The sequence below is a fragment of the Ranitomeya variabilis genome, chromosome 1 (genome assembly GCF_051348905.1).
Source record: "Ranitomeya variabilis isolate aRanVar5 chromosome 1, aRanVar5.hap1, whole genome shotgun sequence".
NCBI classification, from domain to species: domain Eukaryota; kingdom Metazoa; phylum Chordata; class Amphibia; order Anura; family Dendrobatidae; genus Ranitomeya; species Ranitomeya variabilis.
Window position 1 is genome coordinate 418,959,358 of NC_135232.1, and position 23,229 is coordinate 418,982,586.

At 45.5% G+C, this 23,229-nt stretch overlaps 1 protein-coding gene across 2 annotated transcripts in view; it reads right to left on the bottom strand.

The window, feature by feature from the left end:
- The window catches only part of TTC39B (tetratricopeptide repeat domain 39B), a 178,327-nt gene that overhangs the window by 89,186 nt on the left and 65,912 nt on the right, over nucleotides 1-23,229 (bottom strand). The window contains exon 2 of one of the 2 annotated variants that reach the window (XM_077249241.1): nucleotides 5,876-5,910. In XM_077249241.1, coding sequence (XP_077105356.1) covers nucleotides 5,876-5,910 — 35 coding nt within the window. Of the gene's footprint in view, nucleotides 1-3,325; nucleotides 3,643-5,875; nucleotides 5,911-23,229 lie in introns of those variants that run through there. The other variant, XM_077249242.1, reaches the window with a different exon arrangement.

A 23,229-nucleotide genomic window follows, 5' to 3' on the forward strand; every position in this document is an offset into this window, starting at 1 on the left:
GGAGGCCAGACCATGAAGTCGATGCGCTCCAGCTTGCGTTCTGGCAGAGAGCGCAGGACCGGAAGTGACGCGCGCGCAACAATATCACTTCCGGGACGCCGAACGCCGCACAGGAGAGGAGGATGAGGCGGTGAGATCATGTAGGCCACCGCCGGGGATCACTGGCCCCGCTTTACCTCCGCAGGTGGGCCAAGAAGGTCCCGAGTCCGGGGGAGACGAGAGCAGAATAAAGAGGAGGAAGGCAGAGCCCCGACCACAACTGCCCGGCAGAGAAAAACAGGTACACCGCAGTCGCTGGCCAAGCAGCATACCAGAACCTCTCCATGCCCCATGGGGGACAGGAAAGACACTGGCGATTTGGAGGGACTTTTAACCTCTTATGCTTCCTGTCCCCTATTAGGGAATGGAGTCATCCTCCTATGCTGTCGTGAAAGGTGACTAGAGAAAGAAACACTACTAACCATTGTAATAACGCTATGCTGATAAATTAGAGTAATTTCATATGAGTTCATAATTCTTTCTATACATATAAACACATTGGCAATTTTGAATAGCCAAAGGAGAACAAGCATACAATCTAAAATCTAAACTAAAGGCAAAAGAATAAAGGTGTAAACAAAATGGAAAAATACAATTTACATTAAGTACAGGTTCATTTCAAAACTCCGTCTTCAAAACCAAACAGATCCCTCCTCAATAATCTTCTGAAGACAAACACTTCATGATTTGAACACTTTGGCGTGTCCTATTTTATCCCACCAGTTAATACATTGCTGAGAGATCAGCGAATAATCCTACATCTGTTTCATAAAAATAGTTCAAGCTGCAATAAATAAAACCAGGTCACTGCGATCTGTGGACAAGGCAATCACTAGACGTTATGTAAGGTAGAAGGAGATGTGGGAAAGCGTCCGACTAAATATATGCATACGTTCTTTATGGGAGCGCCACCTAAAATAAAAAAGTACAGAGCAGTACACACACTGATATGTAACCGAGGCCTTCTATACAGAAGTTTACCAGCTTCTCGTTATCCAGGCAGGGCTTCCTTGAAATATAGTTTATTACTAAGCTAGTAGAAATAGAGGGCACATTCTAGCCAATCGGATTACAGCTTTTATTCCCCAGAGGCAGAAGGGACAATTATTATATCAACTTAAGAAGAGCCTCTCCAGTGATCGGCCGGGGTGTCACAGAGGGTGTGACCGCGACTGGGTTGGAGATGAGCCCACCGACACCAATTATACCTGGAACGCAGGTGCAGACGCACATTCAGGTGAAGTGTACTGCGGCGCAATACACGCTGCGGGCCAATCTGAAGGTGGCAGCTGACTGACTTGCCGGCTATAGAGGAGGACGCTGTGTGTCGTAGGAGCAAAGAAAGGGGAGAAGTAAAAATAAAATTATATATATATATATTTTTTAAAATTATTTATTTTATTTATTTATTTATTTTTTAAACTGCTGGAGAAGAATGGAGGTGGACCAGAACAGGGGACACTATACGACATTCTCCAAAATGGGGGTATTATTCCAAGACGGAGCCAGAACATAGGACATCACTACATGAGGGGCAAACACGTATGTGTTTATGGGATCTAGAATGCTACAAGGGCCCATACATCCGACTAACAAGCAGGTGGGTGCCCAGGTCCAAATTCTGCATTGGGGTCCATCGGACTACATTTACGCCACTGGTGACAGGGGCTGGCCGAATGACATTTCAAATCACTAAGCCAGTCCTTGTTTGGTCTATACAAGGTCTGTGACAAAAGAAGGGGGTTGGCTTTTCTATTGCATTAAAACAGACAGCCAGACTGCTACACACAGCACTGACCATATGTGAACACAAGAAACTCTCCCCTGGGTACACACAAACAAACATGGACTGCTGGAGCCAGGATCTCGGCTGGTAGCCAAAAATTAGGGTACCTCTGGTAAAACAAGTATATTCAGTGGTATATCTTTATATTAAGAATACAGAGGAAAGGTCACAGCTATCATTGCATGTGATAGCTGTGAGCCAATACATTGGTTTTTTAGGCTCAGTGTTGGCATATTAGATTATATATTATCATTTGAGAACCTACAGACAGGGTGGCTACCAATAATGTACACATTAGGGAGTCAGAAGGGACAATGTAGGCAGAAGAGAGCCCCTGTGCAACAACAGGAAATGGGCCCTTTGCACCATAGAATGGGCTCTCCGCTTTGGAGGTAGGAGTGGGTCCCATTACCTCGTGGACCCCTGTGTGGTTGCACTAATGGTGTGTCCACCCATGTATCTAATGGAGGATCCGCAGCAGAAATCCTAAAGCCGGCAAACATTTTGGCCTCATAAGACTTTCTTAGATTACTGCTCTGTGGCAGATACCCAAGGATGACCCTCAGATCCCACCCGTGGATGTGCAGATGGCCACACCAGTAGTACAAATCCGGTACCTGCAAATGGGGCTTTAGAGATTTGGGTGAAATTTCAAAAATCTCCAATTTCGTAGTTCATAAAAACTAAATAAAAGATGCAAAGCAGGGGTAAATCTAACAAAACGCTGCAGGTAGGACACAACAGTCAGACTGCATGCATGTACGGATTACCTGCATAAAAAGGAGCTGCCCCCTCTATTACTAAGCATCTCCCATCACTTCCCCCTACAGTCAATATCTAGAGAAATACAACATGGAGAAAGGCTGGCTACAGAAAGTTACATCCGAAGAAGTCACAGGAGCCTCGGGAAGCCTGGGCCATTAACTCCTCTGGTGCCAGTCACCACAAACATGCCAAGCTTGCATTTTCAGTGGTTCGGCACCAGAAATAGAAGCCTCCTGCTAGAGCAGCAGTCTATAACAAAGAGTAGGACACATTTTCCATCCCTCCCCCAGAAACCAAGTCTATACAAGTAGAGGAATAAGGTCCCCTATGAGGCTGCAAGCAGAGGGAGGGAACATGGAGGCAATGCGGATGCTCCAGATGACCTGCAGGCACTGCAGCCAGCACGATACAATATATGCCATACTATAGCAGAATAAAAAGAGTACGAGGCAGGAAAATGTAAAAGTACATGCACTGTTCTATCGCTCAGCACCGTACAATGCCAAGGTGAACAGTAAGGGTGCAGAACACAGACGTGTATGACGGCCAATGTCAGAATTGCAGCAATGCAGAAGCAGGTGCTATACTTACAGGGGGAAATCTGCAGGCAGGAAGACCAGAATTCCCCCAAAATGCATTAATCCTTTTTGGTTAGGCCCCCACTTCACCAGAATGAAACATACCCAGGACATACATACTATGTAAAACCTACGTTTAGCACTAGCTGATACGCACATGTACTCATCTGGCAGCAATCAGTCATCAAGAAGAAAAGCAGGCGCAGTGAAGTTCACCAGGTAGCAGCTGGCCCGGCAGGGGCTCCCCATCACAGCATTTAAAAGAAATGTCAGATAGATTAGCAGTGGGTCGATGCTGGAGTGCCAGATGATGCGAGCTCTTCTGTGCTCAGGAGGGATGCTGGGAGATTTCACCAATCTGCGATGCAGCCTAATCCAGCACTGACTGGAGGACACAGTATGCTGGAGCCTGGCCACACGGGAACACCAGGGGAGGAATGGAGGCCAATCTGCTACACTATGCATCCAGATTATGAAGTGGTCGGATACGGAGCAGGAAACGATCACGTGGATAGACGGACGAAGGATCATTGATCGTTTAATGGACACATCAGAAGCTAATTGTAGAAAGACACTAACAGCATTCTAAATATAACCCTCATGTACAGATATCCCAGGAGTCCATACGGCACGTTATTACTAAACCATATAAATCACTTCTACAACAATCTTTTGTTTTTGGCTAATTAATAGATCATACATTTTTATCTGTAATGATTTTTAAAGCTATGCTCATAGTTGACCAAAACATATCTGTCCGAGTAAGGTTTGGATTTTTTGTTGCAGAGATTTCTAAAAGTCCGTATATATTTTGGCCTCCTGGTCATATTTAAAATTTGCAGAAGTTTGATCATCCCATACGGTACAGCAAAGAAATACACCACCTAGCTAAGCCCCACTTATATTTTATTTCCTCAGTTATTCCCTTGTAGGAATAAGTTCGATAAAGGGTTTTTGCCATTGTAATTATAAAGAAGCACTCCCATGAAAGTTTTTATCCTCTTAATATATTGCATTCATCGTATTATACAGCACTGTATACTTACAATTGCTCATTTTGCCTTTCTACCCAGTTAATTCTTCTCTTTTCTCTGCTCTATGCATAATCATTAAGTCTCTGGTCCCTGCATTTATCATTCCCCCTTTTCAACCCCTGAACTAGCTGCTCCCTCCCTTCCCCCTGCCAGGGACATTTGCAGTGACTTCTGAATCGTACAGGAAAAATTTACCTCCTGTTTCTACATAGAGATAAGAAGGATTCAGCTCGTACTTTTTTAATCACGTGATGTCAAAGACCTAATGGAAAAGAGAAGAATTAGCTGAGTAGAAGGGAAAATGAGCAATTTTAAGTACACAGTGCTATAGAATATGATGACGGCAATATACACTTAAGTGAATAAAAATTTTGATGGGAGTGCTTCAAGTTCAGAGTGTCACAGGAAGTCATGCACTGTATTTAAAGGGAACCCGTCACCTCCAAAAATGCTATTAATCTGCTGATATAGGAACAATATGCAGGAAAACAATCATGCTTGCCTGCCTTACTGGCACAGCAGCTACAGGGAGAAAATTAACTTACCTTTTCCCTGCAGGTTTATTCACCCCTCACTACAACTAAATAATTCTCAGAACACTGATTGAAAGCCTGCGCTTCGTACATGTGTGCGCTGCTGAACAAGCTGCCCAAGTGCCAGGGAGTAACTACAGCTCTGCTCACTGTATAGTGTGGAATGACTTACCACTCCCTGCACCACCCCAATGGAAGCGAATGTCTACCTGGAGGATACACTGTCATTTTCTCCAGCAACGCAGCCATGAACGATTTTAACACCATTAACTCTATAATTGCAAGGGAGTAGCATTTCTGGACATGACAGGTTCCTTTTAAATAATGGGGCTTATGGGTGTCCTATCAGCGACATGTCACGTGGTCAAAGCCACATTTTTAGGCAAATGCTCTATAAAAATCTCTTCACAGCATGAGCACGTGCTTATGGACAGGGTACAAGTATTCTTCTATATATACAAAACTTAAGTTACAAGTACATGTGACTTCTGCAAGACCACATGGAATCCCAAACCTTGCAACGCTTATGTAATACCAAGATGTGTGGCTGCAGATGCTTCCCATATAACCCTGTCCCTGCACCCTGACCGCAGTCTACACTGTATACATCTACATTGTGTAGCTGGCCAATCTCTTCCAACTCCCCGATAACCATGGAAGGAAAAACAATATAGGGGAATTTGGTCCTAAAACATTCAGCACCACTCCGTACTGCCCATTACAATCACAATGCAAAAGCTGCAGTACAAGCCATTTGGTCACTAGAGGTCAGCATCAGGGAAAGCTGCGGAATCCAGTGTATAAAGCAGCCATGGAAATCCCATACTATAAAACAAGTAGGAAGATGTTGTGTTATGCCACATCCAGTCATGGTGGAATCAGCAATTATTTTAATTTATCGTTGTTGTATGCTGCATGTTCAGTAGGGAAAATCTATTAGCAAGAATGGTGAAACTGTGCATTTAAAAAAAAAAAGACTGATCGTGATTCGTGACCACAGATTTGAAGACAATCCAGAGAATCCCGTGATCCTTGCCCCATTGTAAAGACCATAAAAATTAGCACTAAATAAAAAGGCACCATATAGTGGATCCATAACTTTGTTCATAGGGAAACATTTTAAACACGTAGGTTACTTACACTGGGATATTCTCAAATGCATCTTCAAAGCCGTCCTAAAAGACATAAAACAGGGACTGGGTAAGTATAACGCTGCATTATATGGCCTTACCTGGCAGAGCGCTGGGAAAGTGACACGCCGCAGCACCTAGAGCCAGTATGGAGCAGTCACTTGCAGAAAGTGCAGATATTACTGTAGTCCGCCCCCAGGCAGCGTCTCCGCCTGGTGACTAAGGGTATAGGTCTATCTGTCAGATTATTGTACACAGGCATCTGTACAGCACAAGGGAAGAAATCCATGGAAAAAATGAACAAAATGCAACATTTCATTGTGTATTCTTGCATCAATGTTGGCAGATGTAAACTATCCCCAATACCAGATCCACTTTAAAATCAGCAACATTTTTCAATTAAAAGGCTGCAAACCGTACCCTTGCACTGCCTTGGGCAGTGCATGCCCTTTACTAGAATAACTGCCCAATCAATGCATCACATTGCAGGCAATCAATGGGCACTACAATACTGAGCATGTTCTGGCTGTGTAAAAGAGTTACTTACACATTTGATGCCAAATCCCCCTTCCACATTATTACAGACAAAATCAAAGAAGTTACGGACTTGGGATCGGGGACAATTCTCATAATTGCTGTGAGTCCCAGCTGGGAGATCCCAAACAGTCAGTGTCTACATGCTGGAAACTTGCTAAAGCTTGCTATAGGCTTAAAGGGAATCTGTCAGCAGCAGGTTTTTGTGATGTAACCTGAAGACAGCAAGCTGTAGGGGTTAAAACACAGATTTCAGTGATGTCTCTCTTATCAAGCTCTGAGGTTTTATTTACCTGTACTGATTGTTTTAGCACCAGGATCTTATCATTGCTTGACATAGCAGCACCTGCCTGCTGGCCCGTTTTGCGATAGGCACCTCACTGTCTACAGACATTGTATATATAGAGAGCCTTGGAGGGGGCGGGGTTAGCTTCCTCAGCTCTGCTTCATGCTATGTAAAATCTGATTGTGTCACAACTGCTGCACCCAGTAGACCAGGTGATACATCATTGGGTTCAGGGTCTCTTTGCCTACATCAGGCTGCTCTCAGAGAAGGAAGAAAAAATCCTGCTGACAGATTCCTGCTTTCCAACTACATCATTCCCGTAATGCCAGAGTTATGAAAACAGCATAGTTTGCTTTGCTCCTCCAGTTTTCTAACTCCTATTCTTTTCTATGGCAGTTTTGAAACCAGCACAGCTCAGCTGTTCTCTGGCATGGACGAAACTCTGCTGCCAGAATAGAAAGCGACTCACCAGCTTCCCACAGCTCACTATCAATATTTATCAAGCTGCACATAGCATTTGTGACCACTGTTGAGCATTTCCACTCATGAATTATAAGCCTTACAGCAGGCACAGTATGAATGGATGTCATGGCATCCTCCAATATAACTACATCCAATATAACTACATGCTACAGTTAATTGAACAGTACTTAAAGAATAGCCACAGTTTTAATTTGTATTTCGTAAGTCAGTAGTACATGTAGAAACAAGCAACTCTAATACATGTTATGAGAGAAAGCCAAGACGGATCTTTGAATCTTAATTCATTGGTAAAATGTATATTCAGCACATACAGATTTTCCCATTACAGAGATAGATGACAGTTGGTGCTTTTAAAATTCTATGGAGATGCGAGGGAAGAGGGGCAAAGACATTCCACTGCAAGTTCTCCTGAAATGACTGTTGCAGTTCTCCTTAGAAAGTTAAGAGCAAAAACGGTCGTCTATCTTTGTAACGGAAAAATCAGATTTTAGCCGCCAAAGGTAACGGTTGAGAATGGAAGATCAGAGACTACTGATGGGCTGAAGCACTCACACTTCCCTAGGACACCGTCATGTCACAAGCGCTGCAACCTAACAATGGGCGTGAGCATCAGGAGGCAGAGCAGACATCGCTGGAATGGTTCCGATCCAGCAGGTAAGCAAATGCAGCTTTTATTTTACATGGGGCACAGCTGCATTTAAGAAGGGGTTATCCAAGTAGTTTCAATTAGAAAACAAAAAAATATAGGCAATACTCCAATTTAAAAGGGAAGCTATGCTTAAAATAAAAATTAAAAAAAAAAAAAAATTTAAAAAAATAATAAAAACGGGAAAACCTTTATTGGCCAACCAAAAAAGGTAGACTTCAAGCTTTCAGAGCAGATGCCGCTTCATCAGCTGTATTTTTACAACACAAATAAAAAAATAGCCATTAAATCTACCCCAAGTATCAGTGTTCTTTCTCAGGATGCCACTTTACTTTGGTAGAAGACACTTATTGGGACTATGTCTTGGCTATATTTTTTGGACGCAAATGCAGCTGTTGCCGCCGTCTGAAGAGTTTCCACTTAGAGAATCTGTATTCTCATAAACAGAGCTACAGAGGGCAAAATATATTGTATACGAGTTTCAACCACTTAAAGCATGGCTCCTGGATCTTCACATTTGTTGTAATGATGCTTTCAAGCAGGATAAACTGTCTTAAAGGGTGTGGGCCCATCCAAATCAATAAGACTGCAGTCATTCTGTGAATCCCCACAATGCGTGCGCACCCGCCGGTTTCCGAGCCAGGTCCATAGCCTGTCCAGTTGGCGTGGCCTTGTTCCATTTATTGAGCCAATCAGCGCCCCGACTAAAGACACGGCTGGCCAGTGGGCATGGCCGACTCCAGGGCACAGCCTTGCTCCATACAAGTGTATGGAGTGAAACCGTGTCCACTAGCCAGGAGTATGTACAAGTCATACATACCCTCCAGTCCGGCTCAGAAACTGGTGAGTCCCACAAGCACAGGACATGCACTGGACGGATTCACAAGTCTGCAGTCACACAAAGTAACTGCAGACTTATTCTTCATTTGGACTGGATATTGGATAGTAGTGTGCCAAAAGGATCAAATTTAATAAGAAAATAAGCATCTTCAGCTGTCCAACATAGTTTATGCCAATTTCTGGTAGAAGTTGTAGTAAATCTGTTGGGGCTGTGGCTGACCATGTTCCTTATGCCAAGAACATGTACAGGCTAAAATCTGAAAACTGGTATTCTGTCTAGGCAGACAAGCCTGTATGGAAACTTGGTGTCCTGGCGGAGAATATTTGCCATTCTGTATAGTTTTCAGAATATTCCTACAAAATGTTTTGAGAATAGATGCCATTTATGGCCACATACACGGTCCTCCAACATTTGTACGAGTCTTTGGAAACTGTTAGGGTATGTCTCCACGTTCAGGATGGCCGGCGGTATCGCCGCAGCGGCGAAGCCCCGCCCCCTTTCTGGGACGCGATCATGCCGGATGTGTTAACTCTTCACATCCGGGATGATCGCTCTGTCCCATAGGGCCCTGTGATATGCCTTGCGGGGACGCTGCGTCCCCGCAAGGTGTACGGACATGATGCGATCTGAAAAGACGCGCAGCATGTCCGGAGTCGCAGGGCCGCCGCGTGCGGGTTTCCACGCATAGTGGAGACGGGATTTCATAAAATCCCCTCCACTATGCTGGAACATCTGGACGCTGCTTTTTTGACGCTGCAGCTCTGCGCAGCGTCAAAAAAGCAGCGTTTCCTGACCGTGGAAACATACCCTTAGGGTATGTGTCCACGTTCAGGATTGCTTCAGGCTTTGGTCAGGATTTTATGCAAGTAAAATCCTGACCAAAACTGCACCTGAGGTCACTGGCAGGTCACCTGCGGTGTTCCTGCGTGTTTTGCTCATTGTAGCAACATGCTGCGTTTTGAAAAAACGCACCGCGCGTGCGTTTTCGCGGCAAAAACGCATGCGTTTTTTAACGCATAGTGGAGTTGGGATTTCATGAAATCCCCTCCACTATGCTGTAACATCTGGACGCTGCGTTTTTGACGCTGATTTAGTAGCGGTGTACTAAGATTATATTTACAGACGTGACAAATTAGGGGGTGTACTGCAAATGGTTAGCAGGAGTAAGCCCTTGTTCACATGTCAGCATTTTGCATCAGTGTTTGTATGCCAAAATCAGGAGTGGAACTTGCAGAGAAAAACTCATTGAAAGGCTGCCCTAACACTCAGCGTATGAAAATACGGTCCATTTTTTACGGCCGTAATACGCGGAAATGTTCCCAAAATAGTGATCCGTATGTCACCCGTAGGCAGGGTGTGGCAGCGTATTTTGCGCATGGCATCCTCCGTATGTAATCCGTATAGCATCCGTACTGCGGTATTTTCTCGAAGGCTTGCAAAACCGACATCTAATTCATGGGCTCAAATGTTCTTTAAAACATATATACAGTATATATATATATATATATATATATATATATATATATATATACACACACATACATACACACACACATATACACATACATACATACATACATACATACACACACACAGTATTTATATTTAATTCAGCGCGAGATAGCACAAAAGTCGGTAATTCAATTGCCGGCTTTTGCGATCTCCTTCCCAAACCCGACATGATATGAGACATGGTTTACATACAGTAAACCATCTCATATACTTTTTTTTTGCATATTCCACGCTACTGTTAGTAGTGTGTATGTGCAAAATTTGGGCGATCTAGCTATTAAATTAAAGGGTTAAATCGCGGAAAAAATTGGCGTTGGCTCCCGCGCAATTTTCTCCACCAGAGTGGTAAAGCCAGTGACTGAGGGCAGATATTAATAGCCTAGAGAGGGTCCATGGTTATTGGCCCCCCTGGCTACAAACATCTGCCCCCAGCCACCCCAGAAAACGCATATCTGGAAGATGCGCCTATTCTGGCACTTGGCCACTCTTCCCACTCCCGTGTAGCGGTGGGATATGGGGTAATGAAGGGTTAATGTCACCTTGCTATTGTAAGGTGACATTAAGCCAGATTAATAATGGAGAGGTGTCAATTCTGACACCCAGGGCCGTATTTAAAGTTTCTGTTGCCCTAGGCACTTTTAGTGCTGCCTTCCCCTTTGGTGAGTATGACACTATCGGCAGTGACTTTGGCAAGAATCGCTGATGTGAAAGTTGCCTTTTGCAGCAGATGCGGCAGTTTTTCTGCATCTGCCACGTAACGGATCATATATATAAATTGTCTAAGGGTTTTTCTGTCTGTCTGTTTGTCCTGGAAATCCCGCGTCTCTCATTGCCAGGCCTCGACCAATCAGCGACGGGCACAGCATGGCGACGATGATGTCATAAAGGTTGCCTCGACCAATCAGCGACGGCCACAGTCTGCCACGAATTCGCCTCGACCAATCAGCGACGGGCACAGCATGGCGACGATGATGTCATAAAGGTTGCCTCGACCAATCAGCGACGGGCACAGCATGGCAACGATGATGTCATAAAGGTTGCCTCGACCAATCAGCGACGGGCACAGTCTGCCGCGAATTCTGGAATCATCATTGTCCATATACTACGGGGACATGCATATTCTAGAATACCCGATGCGTTAGAATCGGGCCACAATCTAGTATATATATATATATATATATATATATATATATATATATATATATATATATATATATATATATATATATATATATATATATACACACTAGCTGTACTACCCGGCTTCGCCCGGGTTAATGACTGCTGTTAGCAAAATAGAATGTGTTAACAAAAATTTATTCTGCACACAAAAACCACAAAACAAATAGATAGAAATGTAATTATTAAAAGGCAAAAACTAAGCAAATAGAAGCATTTCACAACATATATTAGCTTTGTTATACTGAGAATGTCTTTGTTGCCTATATTAACCAATCAGAGCTCAGGTTAATTAACTGTAGCAAAATAGAAGCTGAGCTGTGATTGGTTGCTATTGGCAGCCTGATAAATCCCCAGCCAACAGGAAGCCCTCCCCCCTGGCAGTATATATTAGCTCACACATACACATAATAGACAGGTCATGTGACTGACAGCTGCCGTATTTCCTATATGGTACATTTGTTGCTCTTGTAGTTTGCTTATTAATCAGATTTTTATTTTTGAAGGACAATACCAGACTTGTGTGTGTTTTAGGGCGAGTTTTATGTGTCAAGTTGTGTGTGTTGAGTTGCGTGTGGCGACATGCATGTAGCGACTTTTGTGAGATGAGTTTTGTGTGGCGACATGCGTGTAGCAACATTTTGTGTGTTGAGTTGCATGTGACAGGTTAGTGTAGCAAGTTGTGTGCAGCAAGATTTGTGCATGGCGAGTTTTGCGCGTGGCGAGTTTTATGTGTGGTGCATTTTGAGTATGTGCAAGTTTTGTGTGAGGCAACTTTTGCATGTGGTGCAACTTTTGTACATGTGGCAATTTTTCTGTGTGTGCAAGTTTTGCATGAGGTGAGTTTTCCATGAGGTGAGTTTTGCACGTGTGGCGAGTTTTGCGTGAGCCTAGTTTTGCATATGGCGAGTTTTGCATGTAGCGAGTTTTGAGTGGTGACTTTTGTGTTTCGACTTTTATGTGGCGAGGTTGGTGTGTGTGTGTGGTGAAATGTGTGCTGAGGGTGGTATATGTGTTCAAGCACGTGGTAGTGTGTGGCGCATTTTGTGTTTGTGTTCATATCCCCGTGTGTGGTGAGTATCCCATGTCGGGGCCCCACCTTAGCAACTGTACGGTATATACTCTTTGTCGCCATCGCTCTCATTCTTTAAGTCCTCATTGTTCACATCTGGCAGCTGTCAATTTTCCTCCAACACTTTTCCCTTCACTTTTTCCCCATTATGTAGATAGGAGCAAAATTGTTTGGTGAATTGGAACGCGCGGGGTTAAAATTTCACCTCACAACATAGCCTATGACGCTCTCGGGGTCCAGACGTGTGACTGTGCAAAATTTTGTGGCTGTAGCTGCGACGGTACAGATGCCAATCCCGGACATACACACATACATACATACACACATTCAGCTTTATATATTAGATATACCTGTATGTAATCTCCTGTATATAGTATATACCTGTGTGTCATCTCACCTATATATAGTATATATCTGTGTGTCATCTCCTGTATATAGTATATACCTGTATGTCATCTCCTCCTATACATAGCATATACCTGTGTCATCTCCTCCTGTATATACTATATACCTGTAGGTAATCTGCTCCTGTATATAGTATATACCTGTGTGTCATCTCCTCCTGTATATAGTATATACCTGTATGTCATCTCCTCCTGTATGTAGTATGTACCTGTATGTCATCTCCTCCTCTATATAGTATATACCTGTGTGTCATCTCTCCTGTATATAGTATATATCTGTGTGTCATCTCCTCCTGTATATAGTATATACCTGTGTGTCATCTCCCCTGTAAATAGTATATACCTGTGTGTCATCTCCTGTATATAGTATATAGCTGTATGCCATCTCCTCCTGTATTAGCCCTCGTTCACACGTTATTTGGTCAGTATTTTTACCTCAGTATTTGTAAGCTAAAATGGCAGCCTGATAAATCCCCAGCCAACAGTAAGCCCACCCCCTGGCAGTATATATTAGCTCACACATACACATAATAGACTGGTCATGTGACTGACAGCTGCCGGATTCCTATATGGTACATTTGTTGCTCTTGTAGTTTGTCTGCTTATTAATCAGATTTTTATTTTTGAAGGATACCAGACTTGTGTGTGTTTTAGGGCGAGTTTCGTGTGTCAAGTTGTGTGTGTTGAGTTGCATGTGGCGACATGCATGTAGGGACTTTTGTGAGATGAGTTTTGTGTGGCGACATGCGTGTAGCAACTTTTTGTGTGTCGAGTTGCATGTGACAGGTTAGTGTAGCAAGTTGTGTGCAGCAAGTTTTGCGCATGGCGAGTTTTGCGCGTGGCGAGTTTTATGTGTGGTGCCTTTTGAGTATGTGCAAGTTTTGTGTGAGGCAACTTTTGCATGTGTTGCAACTTTTGTGCATGTGGCAATTTTTCTGCGTGTGGCAATTTTTCTGCGTGTGCAAGTTTTGCGTGTGGCGAGTTTTGCACGTGTGGCGAGTTTTGCATGTGGAGAGTTTTGCGCGTGGCGAGTTTTGAGCGGCGACTTTTGTGTTTCTACTTTTATGTGGCGAGGTTGGTGTATGTGTGGTGAAATGTGCACTGAGGGTGGTATATGTGTTCGAGCACGTGGTAGTGTGTGGCGCATTTTGTGTGTGTGTGTTCATATCCCCGTGGTGGTGTGATTATCCCATGTTGGGGCCCCACCTTAGCAACTGTACAGTATATACTCTTTGGTGCCATCGCTGTCATTCTTTAAGTCCCCCTTGTTCACATCTGGCAGCTGTTAATTTGCCTCCAACACTTTTCCTTTCATTTTTTCCCCATTATGTAGATAGGGGCAAAATTGTTTGGTGACTTGGAAAGCGCGGGGTTAAAATTTCACCTCACAATATAGCTTTGACGCTCTCAGGGTCCAGACGTGTGACTGTGCAAAATTTTGTGCCTGTAGCTGCGACGCCTCCAACACTTTTCCTTTCACTTTTTCCCCATTATGTAGATAGGGGCAAAATTGTTTGGTGAATTGGAAAGCGCGGGGTTAAAATTTCACCTCACAACATAGCCTATGACGCTCTCGGGGTCCAGACGTGTGACTGTGCAAAATTTTGTGGCTGTAGCTGCTACGGTTCAGATGCCAATCCCGGACATACATACATACATACATACATACATACACACACACACACATTCAGCTTTATATATTAGATATATTGTCTAAGGGTTTTTCTGTCTGTCTGTTTGTCCTGGAAATCCCGCGTCTCTCATTGCCAGGCCTCGACCAATCAGCGACGGGCACAGCATGGCGACGATGATGTCATAAAGGTTGCCTCGACCAATCAGCGACGGCCACAGTCTGCCACGAATTCGCCTCGACCAATCAGCGACGGGCACAGCATGGCGACGATGATGTCATAAAGGTTGCCTCGACCAATCAGCGACGGCCACAGTCTGCCACGAATTCGCCTCGACCAATCAGCGACGGGCACAGTATCGACATAGATGTCATAATGGTTGCCATGGCGACGATGATGTCAAAGGTTGCCTCGACCAATCAGCGACGGGCACAGTCTGCCGCAAATTCTGGAATCATCATTGTCTATATACTACGGGGACATGCATATTCTAGAATACCCGATGCGTTAGAATCGGGCCACAATCTAGTACTGTATAATGGCCATTGGCCACACATGATGCTCCATACTGTATAATGTCCACACACAGTTCTCCATACTGTATAATGATCCCACATGATGCTCAATACTGTATAATGACCCCCCCTCCTGTATGCATGGCTCATATTCCCCCCCTGAATGCATGGCTCATATTCCCCCCTTGAATGCATGGCTTATCTCTCCACCCCCCACTCCCATCTTGCATGGCGCGCCGGCTTATGTCCTCCTTCATCCCCCCCCCCCCCCCGTCCCACATCGCGCGGCCCGCCGACATCCCTCTCGCTCTGTCCCGACTCCCGGAGCAGCACCTTCTTCCTGCGTGAGCGGTCATGTGATACCGCTCATTAAGGTTTTCTAAAAAAAGAAAAACAGTAATTAGACCTACTGGTAATTGTATTTCCAGGAATCCATCCTGACAGCACACTGGAGGACGTCCTTCTTATCCATCATGGGACAGGAAACCCGAGAGGTTAAAAGGACCCTCCCCCTACCACCCTTCAGTGCTTTTCCAAAGTAACACATCTGGATGGATGCAAAAAAAAACAACCAAGATTTATTCTAACAAAATAATCAATCATACAAATGTTACATCACATGAGTATAAAGATCATACAATAGGGAGGGAACTAATAGTGCTGTCAGGATGGATTGCTGGAAATACAATTACCAGTAGGTCTAATTACTGTTTTCCAGGTCACCACCTAACAGCACACTGGAGAAATACCAAAGGAGAATGGTATTTAGGGTGGGACCACTGCCTGAAGTACCTTTCTACCAAAAGCCAACTGAGGCTATAACACATCTAACTTATAATGCTTAAAAAAGGTACTAAGATTAGACCATGATGCAGCCCTGCAGATCTGATCTGCCGTAGCCCCCCCTTTCTCTGCCCATGATTGGCCATGGCTCAAGATGAATGGGCTTTAATGTTAACCGGGGAACTTTGCCCTTTAGCTTTATAAGCTAAACTGATTGTGGATTTTATCCACCGTCGCTTTAGATGCTTTTTTCCCCCTTATTCGGACCCCTGAACTTAACGAACAAGTTGTTATCTTGTCTCAAGGGCCTAGATGAATCAAGGTACATGAGTACCGTCTTTCTCACGTCCAGATTATGATAAAATCTTTTTGGTTCTTAGGGAACTGGCAAAATGACGGTAATACAATCTCCTGATTCATATTCGTATCTGAGACGACTTTAGGGTTGAAAAGCCGGATCGAGTCTTAGCACTAGTTTATCCTCAAAGATCTGTAAATACGGGTTCAGTACTGATAGAGCCTGTAGTTCCCCCAACCTTTTTGCCGACGTGATTGCTACTAAAAACACGGTTTTAAGGGAGAGTATGTTAATATCTATACCCCCTGTTATGTCCCACGCCTGTTCACATAGAAAATTCAAGACCAAATTAAGATCCCACGGCGGGACCGATCTCCTAATTAACGGTTTTAGCCTCTGGACTGCTCTAGAGAACCGACTAATCCAGGGGTGGGTAGATAGAGGAAAATCGAAAAACACACTCAGGACCGCTATTTGGACCCTCAATGTACTAGGCCTAAGGCCTTTTTGGAATCCTGACTGCAGGAAGTCAAGGATCTTCGGGATATTTGGATGGTCAGTATCAACTGTCATCTCCCCGCAAAACCCACAAAATCGTTTCCATATTTTTGTGTAGATAGCTGATGTCACAGGTTTTCTGCTGGCTTGGAGGGTAGAGATGACATCATCTGAAAGACCTTTTGCCTTCAAGACCTTCCGTTCAGGATCCAGGCCGTCAATTGAAGAGCTCCTGGATTCTGGTGTAGAACTGGCCCCTGTAGAAGAAGATCCTCTCTTCCTGGTAACCGTAGGGGTTTCTCTACTGATAGCCTTCTTAACAACGGAAACCAACTCCGTTTTGGCCAGTGAGGAGCTATGAGAATGACATTGGCCTTGTCCTCGCAAATTTTCTTGTGTGTTCTTGGAATCATTTGCCAGAGGAGGAAACGCATACAGAAGACCGTTGTTCCAGGGTTGTGAGAAGGCATCGATCGAAGCTGGGCTTTCCCCGGGATTTAGGGAGTAAAAGGTTTTGACCTTTGCATTTTGTTTGGTAGCAAACAGATCCACAGCCAGCTTCCCCCAACGGTGACAAAGACTTTTGAAGACCTCGTTGTTCAGTTCCCACTCTGTCGGAGATACTCTTTTCCTGCTGAGGAAATCCGCCAACTGGTTCTTGGACCCCTCCAAATGCACCGCTGAGATTGACAGTGCCGACTTTTCTGCCCATCTGAAGATCTGTTCCGCCAGACCTTGCAACGCCATAGGTCTTGGGCCTCCTTGATGCCGAAGGAAGGCTACAGTTGTTGTATTGTCTGAAAAGACTTTTACAGGTTTTTCTCTCAGTAGGTGCTGCGCAGCTGGTAAGACCCTCCAAACTGCGTGTAGTTCCCTGTAGTTCGATGACTTCTTGCTGTCCTTCCTTTCCCAATGACCTTGGAAATATCTCCCCTGAACATGACCTCCCCAACCTTGCTGACTTGCATCTGTCGTGACTGACACACTCGGGGTTTGAAGCCATGGTAAACCTAGCCAAAGGTTCCTGGAGAGAGTCCACCATTTCAGGGATCTTTGGATCTGTAAAGAGAGTTTCAGCCTCCGATTCAGTGAGTTCTGTTTTCTGTTCCAGCTCATCAGAACTCCCTGCTGAAGCTGCAGAGAATGAAACTGGCTCCAGCTCACGCAAGGGATGCAGGCCGTCATTAATCCCAAGATTTTCATCCCGTCTCTGATAGAGTTCCGGCCCTGGGAAAAGTGATGGACTTTTTCTATTATGCCCTTTAGCCTGTCTTCTGGTAGGTAGGACATTGTTGTCTCCGAATCCAGCATGACTTCTAAAAATTTTATTTTTGACTTTGGTATTAGGTCTGATTTTTCCCAATTTATGATCCACCCTAGAGTCTCTAGTGTGGAAAGGAGGGATTGACAGTTGATCCTGAGCTGGCCTATGGAGTCTGCCGCTATTAAAAAGTCATCTAAATAAGGAATTACCATTATATCCTGATTTCTCAGACAGGCGACCACCTCTACCATAAGTTTTGTAAAAACTCTGGGAGCAGATGCCAGGCCGAAGGTGAGACAGCGAAATTGAAAATGGTAAATTTTTCCTTCCATATTTACCACAAACCGCAGAAACTTCTGGTGATTTAGAATGGGTACATTGTAATATGCACTCTTTAGATCTAGAGTGCACATTACCATACCCCTTCCCAACAGAGGGATAGTTGACCGAATTGACTCCATTTTGAATCTCTCGTATAACACCCAATTGTTTAGGTGTTTTAGATTTATTATTGTTCTCGATTCTCCCGATGGTTTTATTATTGAGAAGAGATTTGAGTAATGACCTCTGTACTCTTCCTGAGGTGGTACCGGAACAATTGCTGCCATTTTTAGGAGGTCCTGTTTATCTGACCACATGGGGGATGACGATTTTAGATGGGAGCTGGAAACTAGGAACCTTTCGGCGGGGGGGGGGGGGGGGGGGGGGGGAAGAGATATAAACTATATTTTGTACCCCTGGCACACAACCTGTAAGGCCCAAGGACTCGTTATCTCCCGCCATCCCTCTAGGAATTCGGCTAGACAACCCCCTACTCTGATGGCGTCATTTTCTCCGGTAGCTAGAACCCGAACCCGAGTAGCTCGAGTCCTTGGTTTTAAGCCTGCTATCCCCTCCTTTTTGGTAACTCCATCTACCTTGTTTCCCTTTACCCCTGTAATCTGGTTTTTGATTATAGCAGGGTCTACGAAAGGGCTGGAATTTTTTAGGCTTTTCTTCAGGGAACCCTGCCCCCGGAAAAGGGTATCGAACACAGCTTATTCTTAGAATGCATATCTCCCGACCAGCTTTTGAGCCAGATAGCTCTTCGGGCTGCATTAGATAGGAATTGACCCCTAGCTGCGAACCTAACGGATTCTGCGGACGCATCTGCCAGAAAGGTGGTTGCCAATTTTAACAGAGGCAGGGATTTCAGAATAGTCAGTCTTTTCTCTGCTTCCTCCCATTCCTCCAGAATCATGGATCGGATATGGGAATTTACTGGAAAAACCTTAGAGGTTTGAGAGCGTAAGCCACCAAACATCTCATCCTGGACAGAACAGGATGGCTGAGGCTCCTCGATCTGCATAGTATGACGCACAGCCTCTAACAGTTCTCCCGTGTCTGCAGCGGAAAATAAATATCTTCTCTCTTTCTCCGGAGGTTCTCTACTTTCTTCTTCCTCTTCTAGGTCTGACACGGAAGATGAGGAGTCTCCTGAAGAGTACTCTTCCCTCGGCCTTTTCCTAGATTTTTCTGGTAGTGAGGCCTGAAGAAGCACCAGGCCTGACACGGAAGCCTGAACCTCCTCTCTTATAATAGCTCTCATGTTTGTCATGAGAGAAGCCTGCTCCTCTCCTATGATCCTGCAGGTGCATGCTTCACACAGGGGTTTCTGCCAGGTATTCTTCGTCTTAGCCGCACAGATAGGACACTTTTTATTCCTGCTGGGCTTCTTTAAGGATTTCTCAGGCAAGGAGGCCGCCTATAAACACCACATAGCAATCGCTAGTATAGTACTTTTTTTTTTTTTTTTTTTTTTAAGGGAATCCATATAATACAGGGCTCCTGCCCCACTTACTGGCGCTATGGTCTCCTGCCCCTCTGATCTAGCTGCGTCCTCCATATTCCTCTGGAGATCGCTAATGCCCCAGCACATACCTTTTTTATCCTGTTCTTCTTGGAGCGTTCGTGCCATCTGACCACACCAAACTTCCTGCAGCTGCACAGATGCCGCCCGCCCCCCTCGGCCGCAAACTGGAAGTGACGCGTGGCAGGAAAGAGCGCGGTGCAGTGTGCTTTGGCTTCCCCGACGGCCGCATGGAAACGCCGACATCACCTGATCGCATGCACCAGGGGGCGAGACGGAAGGATCGAGAGCCCCCGGCAGGGAGAAGCGATCCTCATACCAGGAGCAGCGCTACACTGGTAGGCAGAGGGACCCTCGGGCGGGTGTCGGCCAGCGGGTGCCTCATGGTAGGAAGGGTGAGGCAAAGCCCCCCCGATCCACACCTCCCGCACAGAACGGTCAGACCTCTCGTCCGTTCCTATCCATAATGCGACAGGAAAAACACTGAAGGGTGGTAGGAGGGTCCTTTTAACCTCTCGTGTTTCCTGTCCCATGATGGATAAGAAGGACGTCCTCCAGTGTGCTGTCAGGTGGTGACCTGGAAAAAAAACCTTGCTCAGGTGCCGCCCCCTGCATTGTCCCTGCCCTAGGCACGTGCCCTCAAGTGCCTAGTGGCAAATACGGCCCTGATGACACCTATCCATTATTAATCCAATAGTACGAAATGGTTAATGAAACACACACACATTATTACTAAGTACTTTAATGAAATAAAGACACAGGGTGTTGTAATATTTTATTATTCTCTTAATCCACCTGAAGACACTCGTTCTGTAAAAAAGGAAAAAAAAAAAAATCAACAATATCCCATACCTTCCGTCATTCTGGCAGGTCCCACGATGTAAATCCATCTGAAGGGGTTAAATCATTTTACAACCAGGAGCTCTGCTAATGCAGTTGTGCTCGTGGATGTAAAACCCCGGGGAATGAATGGAAAGCAGGGGAATGTCCTGTAGTTACCTTGAGTCGCGGTGATGCGTCCTCTGCTGGATGTCCTCATATGAACTCGAGCCTGGGAATTTTTCCCACGATTTTTTTGGCAATTTTTTTGCGCAATACGGTGACAAACGCAGCATGCTGCGATTTTCTACGGCCGTATAAGACCGTATAATAAGGATCAGTAAAATACAACAGATAGGAGCTGGGCCATAGAGAATCATTGTACCGTATGCAATCCGTATTTTCTGCACCTCTCATACGTCCGTAATACTCGCTAGTGTGACGACAGCCAAAGAGTCGCACGTCTTCTGCGTTTTTGAGACACACCTGTTGTTGGCATAAAAAGACTGATCAAAAACCACACCAAGCAGTTTGATAAGTGACACATTATTGAATGCTATGTTTTAACCCCTATCTCATGTGGTCCTCAGTTTACATAGCAAACACTTGCTGATAGATTCTCGTTAAGTATGCTAATCATTAATATAAATACACTGGCTGAAAACATGCCATATTGATGTCCTGCTAGGGAAAGAAAAAAAATAGAGACACGTTCTCACAGGATGCATTAGTTGTAAAATTTCTGCAATATCAAAAAAAAAAACAAAAAAAAAAAAACTTTCACACTTCAAATTTGTAATGACAAAAAATAAGCATCATGTGCATTAGAATTCAGAAAGCTCATCACTCTGCTGGTATAGGAAAATGCCGTGGTTTTTGAGTGGTAAAAATATGTGTGGGACAAAACGCAGTGTGTGAACAAGACCTTAGGCCGGTTTCACACGTCAGTGGCTCCGGTACGTGAGGTGACAGTTTCCTCCCGTACCGGAGACACTGACACACGTAGACCCATAAAAATCAATGCATCTGTTCAGATGTCATTGATTTTGTGTGGACCGTGTGCGGACCGTGTCTCCGTGTGCCAAACACGGAGACATGTCAGTGTTCGTGGGAGCGCACGGATTACACGGACCCAATAGAGTCAATGGGTCCGTGTAAAACACGCACCTCACACGGACATTCTCCGTCTGGGGTCCGTGTGGCGTGCCGGAGACAGCGCTACAGTAAGCGCTGTCCCCCCCACATGGTGCTGAAGCCGCCATTCATATCTTCCCTGTAGCACCGTTTGCTACAGAGAAAATATGAATGATAGTGTTTAAAATAAAGATCCATGTGTCCGCCGCCCTCCCACCCCCTGTGCGCCCCCCCCGCTGGTCAGAAAATACTCACCCGGATCCCCCCGTCGGCAGTCGCTCCTTCCTGGTCTGGCCGCGGCTTCTCTACTGTATGCGGCCGATTACACTCATGAATATGTGGCTCCACCTCCAATAGGGGCGGAGCCGCCTATTCATGAGTGTAAATGAGCGGCCCCACGTGACCGCATACAGTAAGCCGCGGCCAGACCAGGAAGGAGCGACTGCCGACGGGGGGATCCGGGTGAGTATTTTCTGACCAGCGGGGGGGGCGCACAGGGGGTGGGGGGGCGGCGGACACATGGATCTTTATTTTAAACACTATTCTTCATATTTTCCCTGCAGCAAACGTTGCTGCAGGGATGATATGAATCGCAGCTTCAGCACCATGCAGAGTGGGTACCACACGCTCCGTGTGGTACCCACTCGCCATACGGGCGGCACACGTGTGCCGCAGGTATGGCCTCCGTGAGTTCCCAGGCACACGGACACGGATAACTCCGGTACCGATTTATTCCGGTACCGGAATTATCTGGACGTGTGGGACAGCCCTTACATTGCAAACCGATACCTTCAGCATTTTAATTCATGTTGAGGACCATCATTGTCAAATCCGCAGCAGCAGGTCAAATTTATGCTGCTCGTTTTCTCATTTCATGTCAGCATGTGGATGACATTTCTTGAAATCTTACCCACAGTGTGCAATGTGGGTACTGTATTAGGGCTGTCCCACACGTCCAGATAATTCCGGTACCGGAATAAATCGGTACCGGAGTTATCCGTGTCCGTGTGCCTGGGAACTCACGGAGGCCATACCTGCGGCACACGTGTGCCGCCCGTATGGCGAGTGGGTACCACACGGAGCGTGTGGTACCCACTCTGCATGGTGCTGAAGCTGCGATTCATATCATCCCTGCAGCAACGTTTGCTGCAGGGAAAATATGAAGAATAGTGTTTAAAATAAAGATCCATGTGTCCGCCGCCCCCCCACCCCCTGTGCGCCCCCCCCGCTGGTCAGAAAATACTCACCCGGATCCCCCGTCGGCAGTCGCTCCTTCCTGGTCTGGCCGCGGCTTACTGTATGCGGTCACGTGGGGCCGCTCATTTACACTCATGAATAGGCGGCTCCGCCCCTATTGGAGGTGGAGCCACATATTCATGAGTGTAATCGGCCGCATACAGTAGGAGGCGCGGCCAGACCAGGAAGGAGCGACTGCCGACGGGGGATCCGGGTGAGTATTTTCTGACCAGCGGGGGGGGCGCACAGGGGGTGGGGGGGCGGCGGACACATGGATCTTTATTTTAAACACTATCATTCATATTTTCTCTATAGCAAACGCTGCTACAGGGAACATATGAATGGCGGCTTCAGCACCATGTGGGGGGGACAGCGCTTAC